This window comes from Gopherus evgoodei, chromosome 3, assembly GCF_007399415.2.
Source record: "Gopherus evgoodei ecotype Sinaloan lineage chromosome 3, rGopEvg1_v1.p, whole genome shotgun sequence".
Lineage (NCBI taxonomy): Eukaryota > Metazoa > Chordata > Testudines > Testudinidae > Gopherus > Gopherus evgoodei.
The window spans coordinates 204,204,214-204,228,148 of record NC_044324.1 but is presented as its reverse complement, the minus strand read 5'-3'; the positions used below and the strand labels follow the sequence as shown (position 1 = coordinate 204,228,148).

At 38.7% G+C, this 23,935-nt stretch overlaps 1 protein-coding gene across 1 annotated transcript in view; it reads left to right on the top strand.

The window, feature by feature from the left end:
- USP34 (ubiquitin specific peptidase 34) overlaps positions 1-23,935 on the top strand; it is a 311,265-nt gene that overhangs the window by 159,554 nt on the left and 127,776 nt on the right. The window contains 12 exon segments of the mRNA XM_030557848.1: positions 558-657; positions 848-1,007; positions 2,263-2,389; positions 2,487-2,634; positions 9,326-9,426; positions 10,560-10,769; positions 11,425-11,550; positions 13,910-14,032; positions 14,142-14,225; positions 14,657-14,743; positions 19,014-19,214; positions 23,124-23,206. Of these exon segments, the coding sequence (XP_030413708.1) occupies positions 558-657; positions 848-1,007; positions 2,263-2,389; positions 2,487-2,634; positions 9,326-9,426; positions 10,560-10,769; positions 11,425-11,550; positions 13,910-14,032; positions 14,142-14,225; positions 14,657-14,743; positions 19,014-19,214; positions 23,124-23,206 (1,550 nt within the window).

Genomic DNA, 23,935 nt, shown 5'->3' with positions numbered 1-23,935 from the left:
GAGTAACTGGACCTAAGAATTTGACTGTTGAGCAGCAAGTCCTACAAACAACATAGGACATTCTTCTTTGAGCTTTTTGTAGGCCTCGCATTGTTTTTGCTTACTCAGGAGTTTACACAAAGTTCTCTGATGGGTGCCAAGATACAAAGATTAACTCCAAGGAATCAGGCGTTCCAGCTTCCATGGATTTCTTTCAGGATGACTTAGGTTTCGCTTTAAGATCTTCTACCATCATTTCTGACAGTCTGGCTGGTGAATAGTACTATCACTTGAATGAGCTTAAGTTTTTGGGTAGATAGCACAATGTTGTCGAGGTTCCTTAGGGCAGCATTTCTTTCCAAACCAATAGTCAGACCTGTCTTTCCTATCTAGAGTGTGCCTATAGTGCTTCAGATGCTCATGTCCCATGCATTCAGGGCTTGGCCAAGTCTCAGCATTCTGTGGGAGTATCTCCAGTACTAACAGGAAAAGACGCAGTGTAAATGTGTCAGACTGGGGGAGAGATGGTTCCCAGTAGGAAAATAATCACATGACAAATTTTTCATTTATCTTAACAGTTGTGTGGTATGGACCAATTCTGGGGTATTGCCTTAAGAGCACAGTCTGGTGATGTCAGTCGAGCAGCTATCCAGTATATCAATTCTTATTATATTAATGGTAAGAGTTCTCAGTTTTATTTACACTGGTGTACTAAAATCCAAGGATATTTTACGAAACAATATTTTAGTCATTTTTGTTAAAAATAAAATCTTTTAAAGATATTAGTTTATCTTGTTTTAATCTTGAGTACTAAAACTTGCAGTTTTCAGTACATTCGTCACATATTTATTTAAATATCTGTCTGCAGGTAAAACAGGTCTGGAAAAAGAACAAGAATTTATTAGCAAGTGTATGGAGAGCCTTATGATCGCTTCCAGTAATCTTGAGCAAGACTCCCACTCAAGTCTCACCATAATTGAAAGAGGACTTTTAATGCTAAAGACACACCTTGAAGCTTTTAGAAGGAGGTAAACAATTTCTTAAATATATTTTGAGTTGGGATTTATAGTAATTTATTTTCCTATCATTTATACCAAATAGAAATTTGAGTTGAGTGATATAATGAAAAACAGAGATGTAAATTATTCATTTGGTTTCCTCTTTGTAAAATGGGGATAATAATACATACTTTGCAAATATTTTGTGTGAGGCTTAGTCTGTTATAGGTTTTTGGCAAGGAAAAAAAAGGATGGTTGCCCTCTTTTGCTGTTTCATGATTAGGGCCCTATCAAATTCACTGTCCATTTTGGTCAATTTCATATCATAGGGTTTCAAAAATCTTAAATTTCAGGATTTCAGATATTTAAATTTGAAATTTCATGGTGTTGTAACTGTAGGGATCCTGACCCAAAAGAGGGTTGTGGGGGATTTGTAAGATTATTGTAGGAGGGTTGTAGTATTGCCAGCCTTACTTCTGCGCTGCTGCTGATGGCAGCCCTGCCTTCAGCTGAACTGCTGGAGAGTGGTGGCTGCTCGCTGAGAGCCCTGCTCTGAAGGCAGTGCCACCACCACTAGCAGCACAGAAGTAAGGATGACATGATATGGAATTGCCACCCTTACTTCTGTGCTGCTGCCTTCAGAGCTGGACGGCTGAAGAGTGGAAGTTGCTGGGCCAAGGGCACAGCTCTGAAGGCAGCAGTACAAAAGAGTGGCAATAGCATACCATGCCATGGTGCTGCTGGCGATGGCGGTGCCTTCAGAGTTGGGTGCCTGGCTAGCAACCGCCACTGTCTGGCCACCCAGCTCTTGAAGGCAGCATAGAAGTAAGAGTGGCAATACTGTAACGTCCCCCGCAAGAAGCTTGCGACTCCCCCGTCTCCTGTTTTTGGGTTAGGACCCTCAGTTTTGGAAATGCCTATCTCCCCCATGAAATCTGTATAGTATAAGGTAAAAAAGTACACAAAAGACCAACTTTCATGGGATGCGACCATATTTCATAGTCTGTGACAAAGTTTTCACAGCTGTGAATTTGGTAAGGCCCAATTCATGATGTATAAAAAAGGTGGAAAGTAGTGTTGCTTTTTTTTTTTAAACTTAAGCATTATGAGGAATACAAAGTCTTGTCTTTTCTTTTTGTGTTGGAATCTCTGCAAGACCAGAGAAGTGGAGTTGGGACCTTTCTTAACCTTCTTGTCTTCCTACTGTTGGTCAGGCTTTTGAGTTAAACAGATGTTAACAAAAACATTTAGTGTTTTTATGTGTGATGTTTATATGCTTCTTAAGGTTTGCGTATCATCTGAGACAATGGCAGATTGAAGGCACTGGTATCAGCAGTCACTTAAAGGCACTTAGTGATAAACAGTCATTACCACTAAGAATTGTATGTCAGCCAGCTGGACTTCCTGACAAGGTAGAACTTTGGTTTTCCAACTGGATTTTATTCCTAGATCATTATGTTTCATAAAGTTCATTGTTCAGTCTGAAAAAATGTGTGCATTATGTTTCAGATGACTATAGAAATGTATCCTAGTGATCAAGTGGCGGATCTAAGGGCTGAGGTTACCCATTGGTATGAAAATTTGCAGAAAGAACAGATAAACCAGCAAGCTCAGCTTCAAGAGTTTGGCCAAAGCAGCCGGAAAGGAGATTTCCCTGGTAAGTTATACAATACTCTTAGCCTTAGTTTGTGCTTGGCTCATTGATCATGCATAGAGGTTGAAAGATGATGTTTATTTTTGACAGTAGATTAGGATATCTGGCGGAAAATAGCATGTATCACAGTTGGTTTTATTCCATTTGCTCCATTTATTTCATAACTATCATCAGCCTGTCACACTTAATTATTAAACAGCGCTTTGCAAGTGTTACCATTTCTTATAAGGTAGAGAGAGAAAATTCAGAAGTAACAAGGGATATGCACTACTTACACATGGTTTTACAAATCACATGATTTTTATTACTTGTTTTCATTCTTTCTTTTCTTACACCATTATCTTCTCCTTTCCCCATTGCCATTATTGTTTTTATTCATTTTATTCTGTCTTATTTAGTTAGTAAACTCCTCTGGGTGGAGTCCCATCTTATATTTTGTGAAGTGCCATGTATCTTTATGGCTCTATATAGGTAAATAATTAGGACTCAGAATGTGTGTTGGGCTCACAAATATGTATTTAGCTGCCATTCAAATATGAGTTCCTTTACTGCATCTTTCAGTCTTTTTGCAACTATGTTAAAATAGTTAATTTATTACTGAACATCCTGTTGCGAAATTGGTCGTTTGTTTATTCTGATCTTCCTTGTTATCCTCCTTCAAAGCTCTCCGTAAAGCTCTCCTTTTCCAGGATGCCTTAAATAGTGTTTTTTGACTCAGTACTTTCACTGGGGAGTTTGCTTGGTTTTAGCGATTGAGTAAAAAACTGAGCTAGTTTTTCAGGAGTTGACCCTAGTACTTTAACTTTCAGATGTGTGCGCATATCTTTTATTCTTTGAATGATGGGCCCTATTGTATTCCAGTGACGATAATGCGCAAGCGCCATGCCCATGGAGCTGTAGCTTTTCAAAATAGTAGTGTCTGTCGGTTTGTGCATGCGCCCTTGTATCACCTCATGGTTTCACCTGAGGAGATAAAGGGAAGGGCAGACTAACTTTGCTTTCAGTTCCTGTTCTGCACTGCATGTTCAGAGTTGGAGCTTCTGCTGTTCACATACACTCAGCACCTATGTCTATGTACTGGGTTATGTTGCACTTCCTGCCCTCGCTCGTTTTCCATCAGCGACGAGCACCAATGCTGTCTGTACTGCTTGAGGCAAGCCCACGTTGCATTTAGGTGCAGGATTTGCCTCTCCTTCCCTCCACCTTAAGAAGCACCTCATGGAGATAGCCATGGGGCTGCAGTTGGATCCTGGCTGGGGAATCCTCCCTGTATGCCATCCTCCATGCCATCCTCCGCCATCTTCTCATAAGCAATATTTCTGAGCGCATCTAGGGCACTGTCAGTCACTTTGCACTCCAACACTCTTGCCAGCCTCCCTTTTCATAGGTATGAAGCATGATAACAATGGACAAGTGGGTCCTGGATGTAATTCGATGTAGCTATAATGATTGAGTTTATGATGCTACCTCCTCCACATCCCCCACAATGATCCCATCTCAGGGACCGCTCTCATGACAGTATCCTTGCCATGGAGGTGGACTCCCTACTGCAGAGAGGAACAGTAGAGCCAGTTTCCGCAAATTTTCAGGGCACAAGTTTCTATTCCAATTATCCTGGTACCCAAGAAGAAGGGAGGATGGAGACCAATTGCGGATCTCCAATGCCTCAACTGTTCCATTCACAAGCCAAAGTTCTGCATGGTCACGCTTGCGGCCATCATTCCCTTGCTAGAAAAAGGCATGCAGCTTGCGTCTCTTGATATGCAAGACTCCTGCTTCCACATCGACATCCACATAACCCACAGATAGTTCCTGAGGTTCATGGTGGATCTTCGGCACTTCCCATACAGGGTTCTTCCATTTGGACTTACCACTTCTCCAACAATCTTTACATAAGTTTCCATGATAGTAGCTCACCTTTGACAGCAGGGAATACTCCCCTACCTGGATGCCTGGCTGCTGGCAGCATGGTCCAAAACAGTAGCTCTAGAATCAATTTCCCAGCTCTTTCTACTTCTCTACTCTCTAGGGGTGAGTGTGAAAGTTGAAAAATTTACTTTGCACCCTACGCAGTCCCTGGAGTTCATTGGCTTAGCCAGCGACCTCCACATGTGCTAATCTGCTGAAGGACAGGTTCCAGATACTACTGGACCTGATCACTTCAGTGACATCCAACCCCTCGGTCTCAGCCAGAGCTTATGTCCCCCTCCTAGGTCACATGGCAGTGTGCACATATGTCAAGACCTTCACTCGATTCATGGCTTCTGCTGTCTACAACTATGGCTGCTACCCTATACACCAGTCCATGGACACCATTCTTATCATTCCACAAGAAGTCATCTTCTCCCTTCGATGGTGGACCGATCCACTCCACATTTGCTCCAGAATGCCCTTCCTTCCGTCCTCTCTAAGCGTGATGAATATAAAGGATATGTGTCACTTGACAGCTGGGGCGCTCACATGGTAGATCACATGGCACAAGGAACTTGGAACACTCGGGAACCCCGGATGTGCATCAACACTCTGGAACTTAGGGTGGTATGCAGGGCGTGCCATGCATTTTTACTGTTCATCTACTCTTGTCATGTTCTTTTGTCAGACATCACCACTGTGGTTTGTTACATAAACAAGCAAGGAGGGACAAGGTCCCCAGCACTGTGTATGGAAGTGGTACGCCACTGGAAGTGGTGCGATGCACACCATATCTTATTGTCAGTGATCTATCTCCCAGGGAGTCAGAATGTGATTGCCAATGCACTCAGCAGGAATTTCATGACCAACTACGAATGGGAGTTGGGTGACATGGTAATCACAGACATTTCTGGTTGTTGGGAACCCTAGTCAGGGATCTCTTTTCCTCTCATGGCAACAGCAAGTGCATCCAGTTACTCCTGGGGCCATTCCATGCCAAAAAATTAAAATTCTGCACACAATATTTTAAAAATCTGCAAAATTCTGCAAATTTTATTTATCAAAATAACACTACATAATCATACCAGTTTCAGTTATTTTAGTAATTTAGTTCAAAATACCTGTCAGCAAGTATGTCTGTAACAATACAGACACACACACGAAAATTCCCCCAAGAGTAGAGTTAAAGAAACCCCTATGGCAACCCAGTTATTTTTTCTCTCTCCCTCCCCTCCACCCCAAGCCCAGGGATCCAGAGGAAGAAACAGCCTGGTGCTTGGTAACAGGCTTGTATGGAGTTTCCTGCACGCCACCCTTCTTCTTCTGTTAGGGCATGCTGGGGATTACGGCTGCCAGGAACCCTCTAGCTCTCTCTCCGTCCCCCCAGCAATGTCTTCTATGTGCGAGTTGCGCTCTGCTGGGTCCAGTTGTCACTAGTGGCAGCTAACAACAGTGCAGCATATTTCTCTGGGGGGAAAGGAAATTCTCCATGCATGATAATTTTTGCAAAATTCTGCATTGCGCAGTGGTGCAGAATTCCCCCAGGAGTATACATTTTGTTCTGCCTGAAGGAACAGAGCCTTCCCCATTCCTATCTCCTCAGAAACTCTCCAAAGCCCTGCCCATCCACGCCGAGCGTGCCACAATAGTTAATAAGAGGGATGGAGTGTCACTCTCACACACACGACTGCCTATCCCCTCCCCACCCGCTGGCAGTGATTTACATTTCTGCCAACTGCTCTGGGTGTCCAAACCAACTTGCCTGTGCTGCCAGGGAGGGGTTCGTGACTGCTCTTGCTGCTTCCCTTTGCTTTCCCATCAGAAGCCATTTTTCTGCTGGGAAACAAAGAAATGTATGGGGAACATGAATTCTGTGCACACACAGTGATGCAGAATTCCCCCAGGAATAATCTAGTACTGTCCCAGGGAGGGCTGGATGACAATTCACAGGGCAAATGCCATGGTTGTTGACTGCTCAGATTGAATCATTTACGCCTTCCCTCCCCTACTACTCCTGCCTTATTACCTTCATAAACTCTGACGGGAGAGCGTGATGGCCATCCTGATCACCCCATTCTGGCCTCACCAGTTCTGGTTTCCAACTCTTTTCCGCATGTCGAACCATCCTCCGCTTCCGACATTCCCACAGTTGCTCACACAACACAACAACAGGTTCAGCACCCTGATCCACGGACACTTTATTTGGGAGCTTGGTTTTTGGATGGACACCTCCATTGGCACAGTAATGTTTGTTGGCAGTGGGAAATGTCCTCTCTACTAGCAGGAAGGACTCCATGAGATAATTCTACCAAGCCAAATGGATATGTTTCAGTTCCTGGGCCAAGCAGAAAGGTCTTGCTCCTGAGGCTGTGAGCATCCTGATGGTCTTAGACTGTTTACCGTCTCTGATGGCCTCAGGGCTCACTCTCAGCTCCATCAAAGTGCACAAAGTGGCTATCAGTGCTTTCCATCCCCTGTGGAGGGGCATTCAGTTTTCACTCACCCTTTGACTGCCTGATTCTAGAAGGGCCTTATATGCAAATACCTTCCTGTTCAGCCTATTGTTCTTCAATGGGACCTCAGCCTAGTCCTCATGGCATTGATGAACTTGCCCTTTGAAACTGTGGCCTCTTGCTCCCTTTCTCTTCTTTCCATGAAGGTTGCTATTACTTCTATAGTAAGCATTGGTGAACTGGGGCCATGATGGCAAATCCTCCTTTTACTATGGTCCATAAGGACAAAGTCTCACTGCACTTACATCCCATATTTCTATTGAAAGTGGTTTCCTGCTTCCACCTTGACCAACCCATACATTTGCCCACCTTCCTTCCCAAACGGCACACCTCAAAGGAGGAACAGCAGCTTCACTCCCTTGATATACCTAGGGCCCTGTCCCTTTACCTAGAAAGGACAAGACCATTCTGGAAGTCTCCTAAACTATTTGTTTCCATAGCAGAGAGAATTCAGGGGCAGGCCTTCTTCACTCAGAGAATCTCGGAGCGGATTCCATAGTGCATTATGCTTTGCAATCACTCGTCATGGCAGTCCCTATCAGGTGGGATATGGGCCCATTCCATGAGAGCACAAGCATCAACTATGGCCCTTATCCATGATGTGCCCCTTATGGACATATATATAAGCCAGACACATGCAGTTCAGTAGATGCCATTTTTTCTCACTATGCCCTGGTGCAAGACTGTGCGATGGTTGCCTTGTTTGGTGCATTGGTCCTCCATTCTACGGTTCTGTCATCTTCCTCGCACCCTCCTCCTATCTAGGTACTGTTTGTTAATCATCCTCCGTGGAATATAATTGGGGCTATCACTCAAAGAGGAGGTGGTTATTTACCTGTATTCCAGTCCCATCTTCCTTCACCCTTGCTGTGGATTTGGTAGATTAGTTGTGGAGACAAACTGAAGGCATGGTTGGTCCGCTGTGCCCTTTATTGCCTCTGGTGAAACCTCTGGTGAAGTGGTACCAGGGTGCATGTGTGGACCAATGGACTCTACCACTCTGAGAAGCTCCCGCTCCAGGCACATGGCATATGCACATAACGCTCAGTAGAATATAGCTAGGGACCACGCATCTCAAAGAACCTTCTGTTACAGGTAAATAACCTCCTCTGTCACATTTGCTTTCTTTTTAATTTGCTCTATTTATGACTGTGACTGGGGCCTTGCCACACCATTTGGCACTTCCAGTACTCTGTGACCTTTGCCAGCCCCATTTCATCACTGTTTAGATGGCGATTCCACTGGCAGGATCTTTGCTTTTAACAGAGTCTAAGCCATTATTTCACTCCAGATTCTTCCTGCTATAAGGTCAGAAGTCAGATTCTTTCTGATGTTCACAAACAATGACTATCTGTCTTAGAAGATGACACCTCCAATTCACATTGTCATAATTATAAATAAATTTTACTAGAGAGGTTGAAGAAGAAATTATGAATAAAATATATGTTAAGCAGCATATAACAGAGTGAGACAACTATTCATTGTGAAAAGTTGGCAGTCGCTAGGCTCGAAGCTTGTTTACACTGTGTGCAGTTTTTCCTGCAGGTGGCCTCACTATGTTCCCAGTCAGGGCAGCACTGACCAGTGCAGCTTGGAAAGTGAAACCTTCTTCTTATAGCAGCATGTGTTAGAGCACTCATGTGCCCATTCTGTGTTCCCACGTGTACCAAAGCAGTGCTACAAAAGGGGAGGAATGGTTCCCTCTGCCACCTGCGTTCCTTCCAGTCTTAGCAGCAAGTAGATGTGAACCTTTTTGGATCCTTCAGACCTGGATCCTTCATTTAGAAGTTTATGGTGCTTTATAGTAATTTAATGGTACACACTTTAGGGGCAATTAGAAGAAAATTTCTATGGCATTCCACACTTAGTAAAACTATCAGTATTTAAAATAAATGCTCACAGAATAATTTTCCAGCTCTGGAAGAACTTAATGATAGAGAAATTCACCTTGAAAGAACTATTATCTCTCTTCCCTCCCTATAAGGCAGATTTTTTCCCCTGTGCCTTTTTCATTACAAGATATAATTGAACCATATTGCTAAGGAAGTAATTAAGGACCTGATTCAGAGGTCAATGAAGTCAGTGGAAAGATTCCCATTGACTTCAGAGGCCTTTGGGTCAGGCCCTGAGAGGTTTGCCAGGAAGCTGTTTTTTATAAAAATTTTCAGCAGGTGCAGTATCAATGTTAATATTAATTTTACTTTTAAAAATTATGCTTTTTAAATAGCCAATGAAATTCCAGAAATTCACTATGTTGTGCTTTATTGTAGGTGGTCTCATGGGACCTGTGAGAATGATTTCATCTGGGCATGAACTAACAACTGATTATGATGAAAAAACACTTCATGAATTGGGCTTTAAGGATATGCAGGTATTATCAGTGTAAAGATAAGACAAATATAAAAAGACAATTTGGTATGCTGCTTTTGTCATGTGATGACCAGTAGGTGTATAGGGTGATAAAATGTAAAATTCTTTTTGGCAACATCTGTTTTCTAAAACCATTGTATTGTTTTCTGCTGTATAGCATACATCCTCTTACACCCAAAATAAAATTACAGTTAGTTCATATTAACATACGTTTACATTCTGCTGCTCTATTGCCTTTCTGTTGTAAAAAGTAGTCCCGGTTGAAAAAGCCACATTCTGGGTGTATTAGTAGATGTGAAGTAGTACATGCTGAAGGATCAAAGTAAAATTTGGAACCATTTATTTTTTGTAGAGAAAAGCAGGGACCGGTGAAAACAACATCAAACACCAAGATTTTGGTCAAATGGTCACAACTCTTTGATTTTATGACCAAGATAACATCTCAAAGCATTTTGTCATGAGAGCATGGAAAAGAGGGAAAGCAACAGCCATTGAAGCTGTCAAGAGCCTTCTTTCTCCCTTTTGATGCTCAAATCCAAAGCATCCTGTAAACAAACTCATAAAAGTCTAGAATCCATATCACATCTTCATTTATTCTAAGGCCTATCAAGGTTTGCAGCCCAGATGAACCTACTGCCCAGGACATGAGCAAGCTTCCTTAGAGTGTGAATCCAGCCCCAATGCCTAAGAAAGATAGGAATGTCTACTTTGCAGGAAGGAGGATTAACCTTACAACCACTGCAGATTGGAGGACCCGACCTTGCACAACCCCTCCCTTTGTTACTCCTCCCTGCCAAAGAAAAAGACAACTTTAGAGGAACTGACCACCTAAATGTAGCACACGTTTGAATTAATTACTTTTTTATTGATCACTCTGCTGCTGCCACCTCTCATACTTACCATGCCAGGCGAAATAAATGTAAATCTCCAGTGCTGCCCAATGTATGTCATTTTTGAATTGTGACATTCTATTGAAACATAGTTAAAGGATTAGCAGTGAAGAGACTAGTGTATCTTCCAAAACCATGTTCTTAAGTCTATTCTTATTTCTAAGCCGTGTCTGGTTTTAAAAATGGTCATTGTAGCTGTGTTGTTAAAATAGTCTCTATCTTCTCCTCTCCCTCTTCTTTCTAGATGGTGTTTGTATCCTTGGGTGCACCCCGGAGGGAGCGAAAAGGTGAAGGTGTTCAACTTCCAGCATCTTGCCTACCTCCTCCTCAGAAGGACAACATTCCAATGCTTTTACTTTTGCAAGAACCTCATCTTACCACCCTTTTTGATTTGTTGGAGATGCTTGCATCTTTTAAACCTCCTTCGGGTGAAATGGCTATGGAAGATAGTGAGGTAATTTAGTGATCTTTGATTAGGATGACTGAATATGCCTTGTTTAAATTCTGTCCAATCTGTCTACTTCTGATGGCCCCTCACCAAGGTATCCAAACATCAGATACATCTAATATTTCTATCTGTATATTTAATTTAATCATATCTATAGATATAACTAAGCTTTTTATAATCAAAATGATATGCTATTATTTACTAGTTGCTCTAAAAATGTGTTGCTCTGAAAAGGATATGTGCTATTGAAAACACATATGGTGGTTAGTAAGGGGATTTGGCTTGAAAAAATATTTTTAAAGATATATTGTAAAACTCAGTGACTTATATTTATCTCTCGTATAACTATATAAACCAATGGGATTTACACTGGGAATTTATCAGAATCAGTAGTTGTGTATTTAAATCCAGGATTTATTTACACTGAATCTTTTGCATGTCTTTAAAGTATAGTGCATAAAGTAACTTAATTTCCTTCTGTTTCAGTGAGACCTAAACTATCATGCTGTATTTATAGATTTATTTAACAAACTTTAGCTTGAGAACGAATTGCTTTTGTTTAAAATATAAATAAACAAATAAACTTCAAACCCTAAAATGTCAGTGAGGTTGCTTTTCTTAAGAAACTATTAATAGTAATAGTTTTTTTTGTCTGTGTTAGAGTGCAAGATGTGAAGAACTCCACCTTCATGCAGAAAACCTGTCCAGGCGTGTCTGGGAACTGTTAATGCTTCTACCTACATGTCCTAACATGTTACAGGCATTCCAAAATATTTCAGATGAACAGGTCAGCCAACAGTGTTTGTTTTAAATATATATATAATGTGCAATTCAGTTAGACTTTTTGCAGTGAAATGTTTACAGTTTACCCAAAATTGAATGATGATTGCTCCAACAGAGTTAAATAAAAAATAACTGATTTCTGCAAGGGGGACATTGTCTTGAATAAAAGACAGAACAGTTTCAATAATAATATATCAGGACAGCTCATAGAGTTATATATATTCTCTGGTTTTGTATTGGGTATAGTGAGAAAATTAAAAAAAAAAAGGGGGACCATTTTCACCTATTATTCTCTTATTATGTTGAAATAAAAATCAAAAGAAGTCTGTAGCTTTTCTAATTTAGTTTCCTGATTTGTGTCTTTAAAGGTCATGGGTTTTATTTTTGTAAACAAGAATTAAGTAAAATGATCAGTGAATGTTCTCTCTAGTGACTTTACTGGTTCATGTTGAAATTAAATCTCATACATCTTCAGTTGTACAAAGCAAGTTGAAGCAATTTCTTATTTTCATGTCTTCTTTGGGTTTCATTTTAGAAGTAAATAACCTTAAATATACTTGATTCTAAAGCAATATTCTTGAACTCTAGCCTATAAATTTTATGTGGCTTGAAAACTGAATCTTATGTTGTTATTTGCCTTTTAGTATGCCTTGTTTTAAATCCCTCATTCCACCTTTGTATTATAAAATACAATAGTAACAACCCACTGTTCTGAGTGTGCTTAGATTTGGTTAAATTTAAAACTTGCATTAAGTGAAGTGTGTATTATTTTGATAGTAATTTTGAATGGGAGAGCATTTAGAATTTTATATATTGCTATAACCAGGCGGATGTTCGGTAACATAAGATTCAATTTCAGTTATGCTTTTTTTTTTTTGGTAAATGTTATTGGAAAAATTATTTTGAATAAATATCTTGAATTCTGAAGTACTTCCGAGCATTTTTTATGTAAAAAGAGCAAATGTGTGAATTTTAAGTAACTTTCCAGTATGAACCAACCACATGTAAGTACACTGTTTAGTGTCTATAGTGACATGTTTTCTGAGGCTTCAGAGATGATTGCTAATTAAAATAAAATGTTGGGTCATCATTTCAGTACCTATTAATGGGCAGTAAAAAGTTCAGGTATGTGAGGATCCCCCCTAATTGTAGCTGACTGTGGAAGTTGTGAATAAGAGTAATGGACAGTCTCTCTTTAATTGTGATTGAATGTACCTGAGGAAAATAAAACACTAAGAACAAAATGAATTTAAATGAAAGAATTGTAAGACACAAAACTACTGGGATTTTTGCCAGCAAAAATGTATTTAGCTAAATGGAAGAATTTCCTTACTTTGCCAGCAATCCTTTTGTAACTCTTTGTGTCAGCAAGTAAGTAAATGTTAAGGGCAGAGAGAGAAGCTGGCTGCAGGGGTCAAAATGTTTTATTTTCCCTGGATAAAATGAGTTTGACAGATTTTTTTATTCTTTGATTAGGTTGGATTCAGTAGTAGGGTCTGATTCTGCTTTCCTGTTTGCATTTTTGATGCTCTTTTAATGTAACTATCATGTTTTGAAACTCAGGAATCTAGCATAGGATACGTGGAGGAAAGATGGGCAGGAAAGAATAGATTATCCATTCTCTGCTGTGCGAAACAGCAGTCATCATGCCCTTTACAAATTTTTAAATGACACTGCAGAGGTTCTCCCAAGACTTAGTGAAGGCAGGGAAAGGAAAAGCTGTCGTATAATCTCAATGTATACATGTTTAAAATATTTTTAAAATATAACTTAAATTGTTGTTTAGATATGATAGATTTTGTAACTGTGCAAGCTAGAACTACCATCTGTTTTGCACATGCTCACAGCTTTCTGGATAATGCTGCATTTAGGCTAAACTTTTGGATGCATAGTTTCAGTTCAGAGGTGACTTGTTTTGGAAAATGAACAGAATCTGTTCATTTATTTTATAATTATTAAAATACGAAAAATATATTTTTTGCCTTCAAAGTACATCTTAAGGCACTTTTTTGCTCATGCCTGACTAAGTAAATGTTGAACTTTACTATCTGGAATTGCAGATTGGCATTTCTCACTGAAGTTAAAATGTTTTTAAAATTGTTGTGCATGTGCTGTTGTAACTTTTAATAATATTGAGTTAATTGGGATTCCTACTGGACGTATATTATTCAGATTGAGAGTCTGTAAATTACATCAGATACATTTTAAGTTTTTTTCATGGATATTGTAACAATAAATATTAATTTAAAGATATGTAATATGTGAAAACCAAATTACTTGCCATTGTCTATTCAAAAATGCAATTACTTTTGCCTCTATGGTCAGGTCAGCATTGGATTTAATTTTCTTAACTTTTTTGTAAGGGTAATGATGGATTTAGTTGGAAGGATCTCCTGCGAATAAAAAGTGCCCATAAACTTTTGTATGCACTTGAAATCATTGAAGCTTTGGGCAAGCCTAACAGAAGAATAAGGCGAGAGTCTACGGTAATATAACTTCTTATGTAGTTTCTAAATACAAATTCTTATGGGTGAAATATTTATTACTTTAAATTCTAGCATTGATAAAATAATTTATTTTTCTGTTTATACTCAGGGAAGTTATAGTGACCTTTATCCAGACTCTGATGATTCGAGTGAAGATCAAATAGAAAATAGTAAAAACACCTGGAGCTGCAAGGTTTGATTTATTTAAGTATTTTGTAATATGTAGTGTAGATTTTTCAAAATGACATAAAATGAAAGTTCTTTTAAAATAGTATAAGCTTTTAATATTCTGTTTCACTCCTTGGAGTCTCTTGATTTCAAGTTCATATTATTAGCACATAATACTATTTGCATTAGGATACTGTCAGGAAATCCCAATTCCTGGGCCTAAATGATTAATAAAAAACAAAATTATTGTCTAACTTCAGTGTTCTTTGTCAAAAGTCCAGCCTCTGTTTGTTATATTTTTATATAAATTTTTCTTATGTTCTTCAAAAAATAAGTAACTGTATAATTTATCAATGTTTTATTTCTGATTTTAATTGTGTATCTTGTAACTGAGACAAGGAGTTTAAAATACATGCTGTACCTGATTTTTCTTACATTATCGTAATTTACTTACAGTTTGTTGCTGCTGGAGGGCTTCAACAATTGTTAGAAATTTTTAATTCGGGAATTCTAGAGCCTAAAGAGCAGGAACCATGGACTGTGGTAGGTGACATGTCAGTGTTTTAACCAGCTATAAGGTAGCTATCCCATTTGAGTGCTTCCATTGCTAGTAGCCTTTGTTATATTTACTTGCACCTTTTCTGTAGAAAAAGAGAAGAAGTGAACCATATAAAATGAACAATGAAAGATATTGCTGATAAGCCAATTATTGTGCATTGAAACTAGTTTATTGAGTGCTTCTGTCTGTAATGGATTCAAACCAGCTGCTAAATTGATGCCAATAAACACTAACAATATAGTATTCTTATTTGGGGAAATGTAAATTGTTGAATAATTGCAGTTTTAATCTCCCTTTTAAAAACATTACTACTTTTATCATTCTGACTTTTTGCTATTTTGTGACCACACTTGTTTACCTTTTCTGTATGTTATTTTATTTGTTATTTTTTCTGAAGTCCTAAGGAAAAATGTGCTGGTTTGTAGAACTAAAAAATTATATACCCTAACCCCCAGACTGGAAACTATTTTCTGGAGTAAGGTGCTGGATTCATGCATGCAGAGCTTAGCATCTGCACAGACCTGATTGTAGGATCAGAGCTTAAGTTTGCAATAACATGGTCAGAATATTGGAAAACAAGTATATATTTAAAAGTGAGGTTGATGGGTGGTTTCAAGGGGAAACCTGTACTTCTCAACCTCACTTTTAAAGCAGTAATGTGTTTATTTCTTGGTACATAACCCATTGCTGGCATTGAAAGAAATCACTACCACTACAGTCAAGGGGTTAATAAGGAAATTCCCTAACAGTGCACATTGGTGTTAGTCCATTTCATATATTTTGTTCATTCATTTCATTTTGTTTCCATTTTCAATAGAAAGTTTAGTAGCGATTGGATGTCTAATGTAGTGAATGCCAGAGAAAATGAGGTAGGATCTGAGGCTAAAATAGGGAAAGAACAAGTTAAAAATTACTCAGACAGGTTAGATGTCTTCAAGTCACCAGAGCCTGATGAAATACATCCTAGAATATTCAAGGTGCAGACTGAGGAGATGTCTGAGCCGTTAGTGATTGTCTTTGAAAACTCATGGAAGACGGGAGAGGTTCCAGAGGACTGGAAAAGAGCAAATATAAAGCCAATCTATAAAAAGGGTAGAAGTACAACTGTGGGGAATTACAGACCTTTAAGCAATCAATTTGCAAACTCCTAGAAGTTAATAAGGTGATAAGTAACACTCAGCATGGATTTGTCAAGAACAAATCATGTCAAATCAACCTAATAGCTTTCTTTGACAGGGTAACAAGCCTTGTGGATAGAAAGGAAGCAGTAGATACAGTCTATTTTGAGTATCGGGGGTAGCCGTGTTAGTCTGTATCCACAAAAACAACAAGGGGTCTGTTGGCACCTTAAAGACTAACAGATTTATTAGTCTTGTGCCACTGGACTCCTTGTTGTTTTTGTCTGTGTTGACTTTTGTTACTGTCTCGCATGATCTTCTCATAAATGAATAAGGGAAATACAACCTAGATGGAGCTACTGTAAGGTGGGAGCATAACTGGTTGGAAGACCATTCCCAAATCATAGTTATCAGTGATTCACAGTCAAGATGGAAGGACATTTTCAATGGGGTACCTCAGGGTTTGCTTCTGAGTCCAGTTCTGTTCAATATCTTCACCAATGATTTAGATAATGGTTAGAGAGTACACTTACAAAGTTTGCAGATGATACCAAGCTGGAATCCATGACTTCTGAAGACCTCTGTGACATTTTCTGCTTCAGCCCCAAGGGCTGGCAGCCAGTGGGGCTTTGGTAGGGTTCCAGTGACAGGCAACAACCTCCCCAGGAGGAGGGTGTCGGGCGGCCAAGGCGAGCGGTTGGGGATGTCCGGTTTTCTCTTTAGGAAATGTGGTCACCCTGGAGCTCTGCAGCTTTCAGCCTCCGTGGGCAGAAGGGGAACCCTGCAGCTTCCAGTCAGCATGGTGGCAGGGGAAACCATGGAGCCGCAGCAGCCTGGGGTGCTGGATCTCCCCACTCCTCATTTTGTCACAGTTATTTTTAGTAAAAGTCACAGATCACTGCTTCCATGAATTTTTGTTTATTGCCCTCGACCTGTCTGTGACTTTTACTAAAAATAACCATGACAAAATCTTAGCCTTAATCATAAGGTAAATATGAATCAACAGTGTAACACTGTTGCAAAAAAAGCAAACATCATTCTGGGATGTCTTAGCAGGAGTGTTTTAAACAAGACACAAGAAGCAATTCTGCCCCTCTGCTTTATTCTGATAAGGCCTCAGCTGGAGTATTGTGTCGAGTTCCAGGAAAGATGTGGACAAATTGGAGAAAGTCCAGAGAAGAGCAACAAAAATGAATAAAGGTTTAGAAAACATGCCCCATGAGGGCAGACTGAAAAAATTGGGTTTCTTTAGTCTGGAGAAGACTGAAGGAGAAACATAACAGTTTTCAAATACATAAAAGGTTGTTACAAAGAGGAGGGAGAAAAATTGTTGTTAATCTCTGAGGATAAGGCTGGAAGCAATGGGCTTAAATTGCAGTAACGGAGGTTGAGGTTGGACATTAGGAAAAACTTCCCAAATTTCATGGTAGTTAAGCATTGGAATAAATTGTCTAGGGCAGAGATCGGCAACCATTGGCCCGCGACCTGCCAGAGTAAGCATCCTGGTGGGCTGGGACGGTTTGTTTACCTGCTGCATCCGCAGGTTCGGCCGATCGTGGCTCCCACTGGCCGTGGTTCGTTGTTCCAGGCCAATGGGTGCTCCGGGAAGCGGCAGCCAGCACATCCTTCGGCCCGTGCCGCTTCCCACAGCCCCCATTGGCCTGGAGTGGCGAACTGCGGCCAGTGGGTGCCGTGATCGGCCTAACCTGCGGATGCGGCAGGTAAGCAAGCCGGCCCTGTCCGCCAGGGTGCTTATCCTGGTGGGCCGTATGCCAAAGGTTGCCGATCCCTGGGCTAGGGAGATTGTGGAATCTCCATCACTGGAGGTTTTTAAGAATAGGTTAAACACTTGTCAGAGGTGAGATAATGCTTAGTCCTTCCTTCAGTGCGAGGTCCCTTCCAGTCCTATGATTCTGTGAAATTATGTATCTTATCATCACTATTTATCTATCAATTAATGTGAGATAAACTCTCGTTATGTTGGATTTTACTTTGCAGTTTGGATTTCTTTTCAGTTTGGATTTGTTAGACTGAGTTTGTTTTATCTGTTTGTTTTCAATGTGAGCATTTTGTCATGTAATAAATATAAAGTGTCATGGCTTGTGTATGTTTCAGTGTTTAGGATATTTAAAGTATCCCATACTGAAAAAAAATTCTTTATTTTTTATAGAAGGAGAATAATATTTTTGAGCTTTTTTTTTTCAGTTTTTTCTCTTTTGAATCTGTATAAATACTTGTGATATACACTTTTCTAGCTCTCTCATGACGCTTGGCATCTGTTGGTGCTCTCTCTGGAGCAGTGTCAGGAGAAGTGAGATGCTCTGTATTTCTCTCCATTCCCAGCATAAGCCAAAGATTCTATTAGTGCTTTAGTTGATCTTGCATTTAGGTTTGCAAGAGATGGAGTAGTAAAGTGCAGCTAAGGCACTGATTCTGCAAATAAATATTCTAGTGTAGACGCCTGCACCTGTGCAAAGTCTTGAAGATTTCAGTGGGATTCTGAATGGTTATAGAGAACTATGCTTGTGTATCGGTTTGTACGATCTGGGCCTATGATTGTGTTAGTTTTGCTTGTATGATACAACTCTTGCTGGTTGTGCTGGGCAAATGTACATGCAGGAGTAATAATACATATGAGATCCTTGGAGATCATAGTCCCAGAAGGACATAAGAGGAAAGAAAAATCAGAAACTACTGAATGAATGAGAGGTTTTCATCCCTTTGTGACATTACAATACAAAATGGTATTTTTAATATAGTTTGTCTCTGCATAAGTAATTGTGTTTAATTTAAAAGAGTAAAAAAAATGTTAAATTTTGCTTTCCAAGTTAAATATAAGTGCTAGAAAATGCTGTAGACTAAAACTGAATCTTCTACAGAGAATATGATATCATCTCGTAACTGTACCCGTAATTTGGGCTAGTTCTTGAAAATACTCTCTTTGTAAGAAAGAAAAGATTTTAATACCAGCCCCAGACTCTGTAATGTCTAATACAAGTCTTGTTAGCTTTTGCCAATTAGTGCTTTAGTTGTTAACTTTGTAGGACATTTAAGTTTTGTGTTTCAAGTTCCAAAATAGACAAAGAATTACTAGAATTTGTGAAAAAGGAAAATTGCATTTTCTTCTTATCCACAGTGGCAGCTGGACTGTCTTGCTTGCTTGCTGAAGTTGATATGCCAGTTTGCAGTAGATCCCTCAGATTTGGATTTAGCTTATCATGATGTCTTTGCCTGGTCTGGTGTAGCAGAAAGTCACAGGAAAAGAACTTGGCCAGGCAAATCGAGGAAGACTGCAGGAGATCATGTAAAGGGCCTTCATATACCTCGTCTCACAGAGGTAAGAAACAAACTATATATACGTACAAACACCCACATGCTGTAGGGGAGATGTTTTCTTTATCAGTCAAAGGGGAATATGAAGTGTAAAATATTATTACTTTTTAATAATCTGAGGAAATAGCGTAGTGAAAAACACTTATTGAAAAATTAATCTAAACACTAGAGGTGACATATCAGGAAATAAAATAATTAAATAAAATTAGATTAAAGATGTGCAGTTTTAAAAAGCTAGAAGTCCAAGTTTATGTGCAGAATGTCCCAAAGACACAGAGTAAATGGGTATTTCTGAATGTTATTGATCATTACTTTTTATGTTTTGTTTCAGGTATCAGAGGGGTAGCCGCATTAGTCTGTATCCACAAAAACAACGAGGAGTCCAGTGGCATAAGCTTACGGGAGTAAAGAACCCACTTCTTCAGATGAATGTTAAGCTGCCACCGGACTTCTCGTTGTTTTTTATCTTTTGGTTCCTCCATCAATTCCTGCTTTGGAAGATGGCCTATTATGCATTGTGCTGGCACCATCACTCCCAGTGTTCAACAGTGCTAAAACCTACCTGTTAAGTCTCTATTATTCTTCCACCCTCAACAGTAACATTTTTTTTAAGCTTGGTTTTCATATTATATTTTACATGCTAAAGAGGACAACATATTAATATTAATAATGTTAAAAACGGTGAACTGTTGGAAGGCCAAGACTTACTGTGACCTCACAAGCAGGTTCTAGCATTGTTTGGTGACAATTATGTCCACAACCAGTGGACTGTTACTGGGCTGTGAAACTGCTACCGGGGTGATTGTCATCAGTGGGTATTACACCAAGTAAAATAGCAGTTGCAGAGGAACTGTTCTTCACAAAACCAAAAATGCGACAAAACAAAAAATAAGAACAAAAGAACAGCCATACTGGGTCAGACCAAAGATCCATCTAGCCCACCATCCTGTCTTCTGACAGTGTCCAATGCCACGTGCTTCAGAGGGAATGAATAGACCAGGTAATTGTTAAGTGAGCCATGCCCTGTTGCCCATTCCCAGTTTCTGGCGAACAAAGGCTAGGGACACCATCGCTGCCCATCCTGGCTAATAGCCATTGATGGACCTATGCTCCATTTATTTATGTAGTTCTTTTTGAACACTGTTATAGTCTTGGGCTTCACCACATCCTCTGGCAGAGAGTTCCACAGGTTGACTGTGCCTTGTGTGAAGGAATACTTCCTTTTCTTAGTTTTAAACTTGCTGCCTATTAATTTCTCGACACCAGTCATGATTTTATAGCTCTCTATCATATCCCCCCCTACTCGTCTCTTTTCCAAGCTGAAAAGTCCCAATCTTATTAATTTCTCCTTATATGGAAGCTGTTCCACACCCCTAATCATTTTTGTTGCCCTTTCTGTACCTTTTCCAATTCCAATATATCTTTTTTGAGATGTGGCAACCACATCTGCATGCACTATTCTAGATGTGGGCACACCATGGATTTATATAGAGGCAATATGATATTTTCTGTCTTATTATCTATCCCTTTCTTAATGAATCCCAACATTCTATTGGCTTTTTTGACTGCCGCTGCACATTGAGTGGATGTTTTCAGAGAACTATCCACAATGACCCCAAGATCTCTTTCTTGAGTGGTAACAGCTAATTTAGACTCCATTATTTTATTTGTATAGTTGGGATTATGTTTTCTAATGTGCATTACTTTTCATTTATCAACATTACAGATGAAATTCAGCTTTGATTCCCAGTAACCCCGTTCTGTGAGATTCCTTTGCAACTCATCTCAGTCTGCTTTGGACTTAACTATCTTGAGTAGTTTTGTATCCTCACTGTTTACTCCTTTTTCTGGATCATTTATGAATATGTTGTACAGCACTGGTCCCAGTACAGACGTCTGGGGGACACCCTTATTTAGCTGTCTCCATTCTGAAAACTGGCCATTTATTCCAACGTTTGTTTCCTATCTTTTAATTATTTACTCATCCATGGTAGGATCTTCCCCCTTATCCCTTCAGAGCTTACTTTGCTTAAGAGCCTTAGGCAGAACCTTGTCAAAGGCTTTCTGAAAATCTAAGTCGTATTAATAAGTAAACATCAGAAATATACTTACATTTCCATTCTCACTGTTGGTTTGGGGGATTCAGCACACAATCTTTTAAGTAGTTGTAGTATTTTTCAAAATAGTTTCAGATCACCTTTTGGGTAGGATCTAGGTTTTCCAAAATCTCAGGTCCTGTTGGTTTTTTTGTTTTTTTTTTTTTATTTTTTTTAACATGACTTAGGAACCAACTCCTTCAAGTTTCTTCAAGTATGTAAAATGATTTTGTATAAAGTGAGGACAATGTCCAAATTAAGCTTTATTTTACAGAAGAGTATAATTATCCAAAGAGTAAAAATGAGTCAGAAAAAAGTCTCAGCTGTCAAAATTAGTATTTACTTTTTTAAACATCAAGCAACTCAAAAAGAGTTAAATAGACTTCTATAGTCAGTTTAAAAAAAAACTAATGGACTGAGAACAAACAAGAATTTTTTACCTCAAGTTATCTCTTTTCAGAAAGTTAAAAGCAACTGAAAGTAGGCTTTTAGAATGGAAGTAAGACCTCAATAATTTTAACCATAATTTAATACTAGAGTGACTTCATAATATTAAACATATTTATTCTGTGGTTGTAAAACTCTGCTGAGAAAGGTAAATTTCTTCCATATGCTTTTCATCACACTTGGCTGTTCATAACAAATTGTGTCTTCCCCATTACCTCCCTGGGTGCACACAGGCACACCTAAAACTTGGCCAATATCATTCGGGCCTCAAATAACTAGAGAGAGACTCACTGAGGATAAATTGCTGTTGAGTGTGTGAGCCACTCTTACCATATAGGTGCTGAGTTTACTGTCTACACCTTTTGGGGAACGATAGACTAGAATTATGAATTGTAGCCAGATATCCTGTTTGGCATTGTTAAACATAGTTTGCAAGATCAGCACATAACACTTCTGGGAGAGTTAAGTCTTAGGCAAAATAGAATTTGAGACTGTAGCAACCTGTATAGCATAGTCTACTTTAAAATTTTATTAAGGTTTTATTATTTGATTTATAAATGCTGTTAGTCATAAATGTTTTGTCTTTGTCATAATCATCGACGGTCGTTTTTGTCATCTAATGTACCTGTTACTTCGTTGTTCCAGAAGAGTCTCTCTGGATTTTCATTCGGTGAAATGGGGGGGAACGGTTTCTAGCCCTCATATCTGAGAAGGAAACCACAATTACATTCTGTTCATGTTTTCAAGGTTTTATTCACATCTATGATGGCTAGAAACATAGATTTTTTTATTAATGCAAGATTAGATAATGGATTATCAAGTCACTATCATAGTATGTTATTTTTGTAACTTCTCAGGTCTCTCTAGCTTCTGTTGGTGAAGCTAGGATTAGTTTGACAAATTTTAAAAATAACTTTTAAATTTGATTATTTTAATCCCCACTATATAGTCTGTGACTAAGGTAAAGAAAGGTAATGAAAGAAAATAGCCTTAAATGGAAAATACATTTAGTGAGTTAGAGGAACCCATGGAAATGTCAGAAAACCAAGTCTCAACTTCAAGTATAATTTTAAAAAGATTCTGTTGCAAAAGATATAGAATTAATGCAAGAATTACACAGAAAATGCAAATATTCCTTGAAACGTTTTACTGTCAAATTTGGTGTTTGAAAAAAGTCAGAAAGTGTAAAATATAGGGATTTTGGTCCTGCTATAAGTGAGAATTACAATGCAAAACTGTTTAACTGCCAATGTCTGTTGTATAGTCACTCTCACCCACACAGTTTTTAGTTTGTTTTAAAATTGACATAATGTGTATAATCTAACCCCATTGTTATATTAACTTTTTTCTTTTAACTTCAATTTTTAAAGGTATTCCTTGTACTTGTCCAGGGAACAAGTTTGATTCAGCGACTTATGTCAGTTGCCTATACGTATGACAACTTGGCACCTAGGTACAATAACTTTTTATTTATGTTGTACGGTTTAAAAAATGTATGCATTTTCATGATAGTTTTAAACTTAAATTATGGTTTTTCAAAGGTGAAAAATGAATAAAAGGTATAAAACAAACTAAACTATGGTTGTATACTTCCTCATTAATTTAGTCAAGTGGTTCTCAAACTTATTTCACAGGATGGACCACAGTATGATCCTTTCATGAACCATCTCACTTCCCAAAGCCTCTCTGCAGCAATTACAGATCTTGATTACAGGACAGTATGAAGGAGAAAAGATTAAAATAAATTTGCTTGAATGTTATTTGTTTGACTGCTTGTGTGCTTTTCCTATCCCCATTTGCTATTTGGTGTTGATAATGTGTGTATACACTTGTATATAATGTCATCTGAGGACTACATTTTGAGAATTAGTATTTTGGCCTATTTTAGATGTACCTTCTATATTTGTTGTATAAGGTTGCATCAACAAACTTACAATTGTTGGTGATATGTGGTAGCACCAGAAAGGAAAGCACCTTTACTTTTTGATTCCGCTTGAGTTTGCAGGCCCAATAGTTAGAAAAACTGTCTTATTTATAAACTGAAATGAATTTATGTGGAAACTATTGAGTCACAATAAACATGGAATCCTATAATGCTATTATAATCATATTTGAGAGTAAAATTACTTTTAATATTATACTTATGAGAGGAAGAATATATTTTAAGTGAATATGGCAGAAG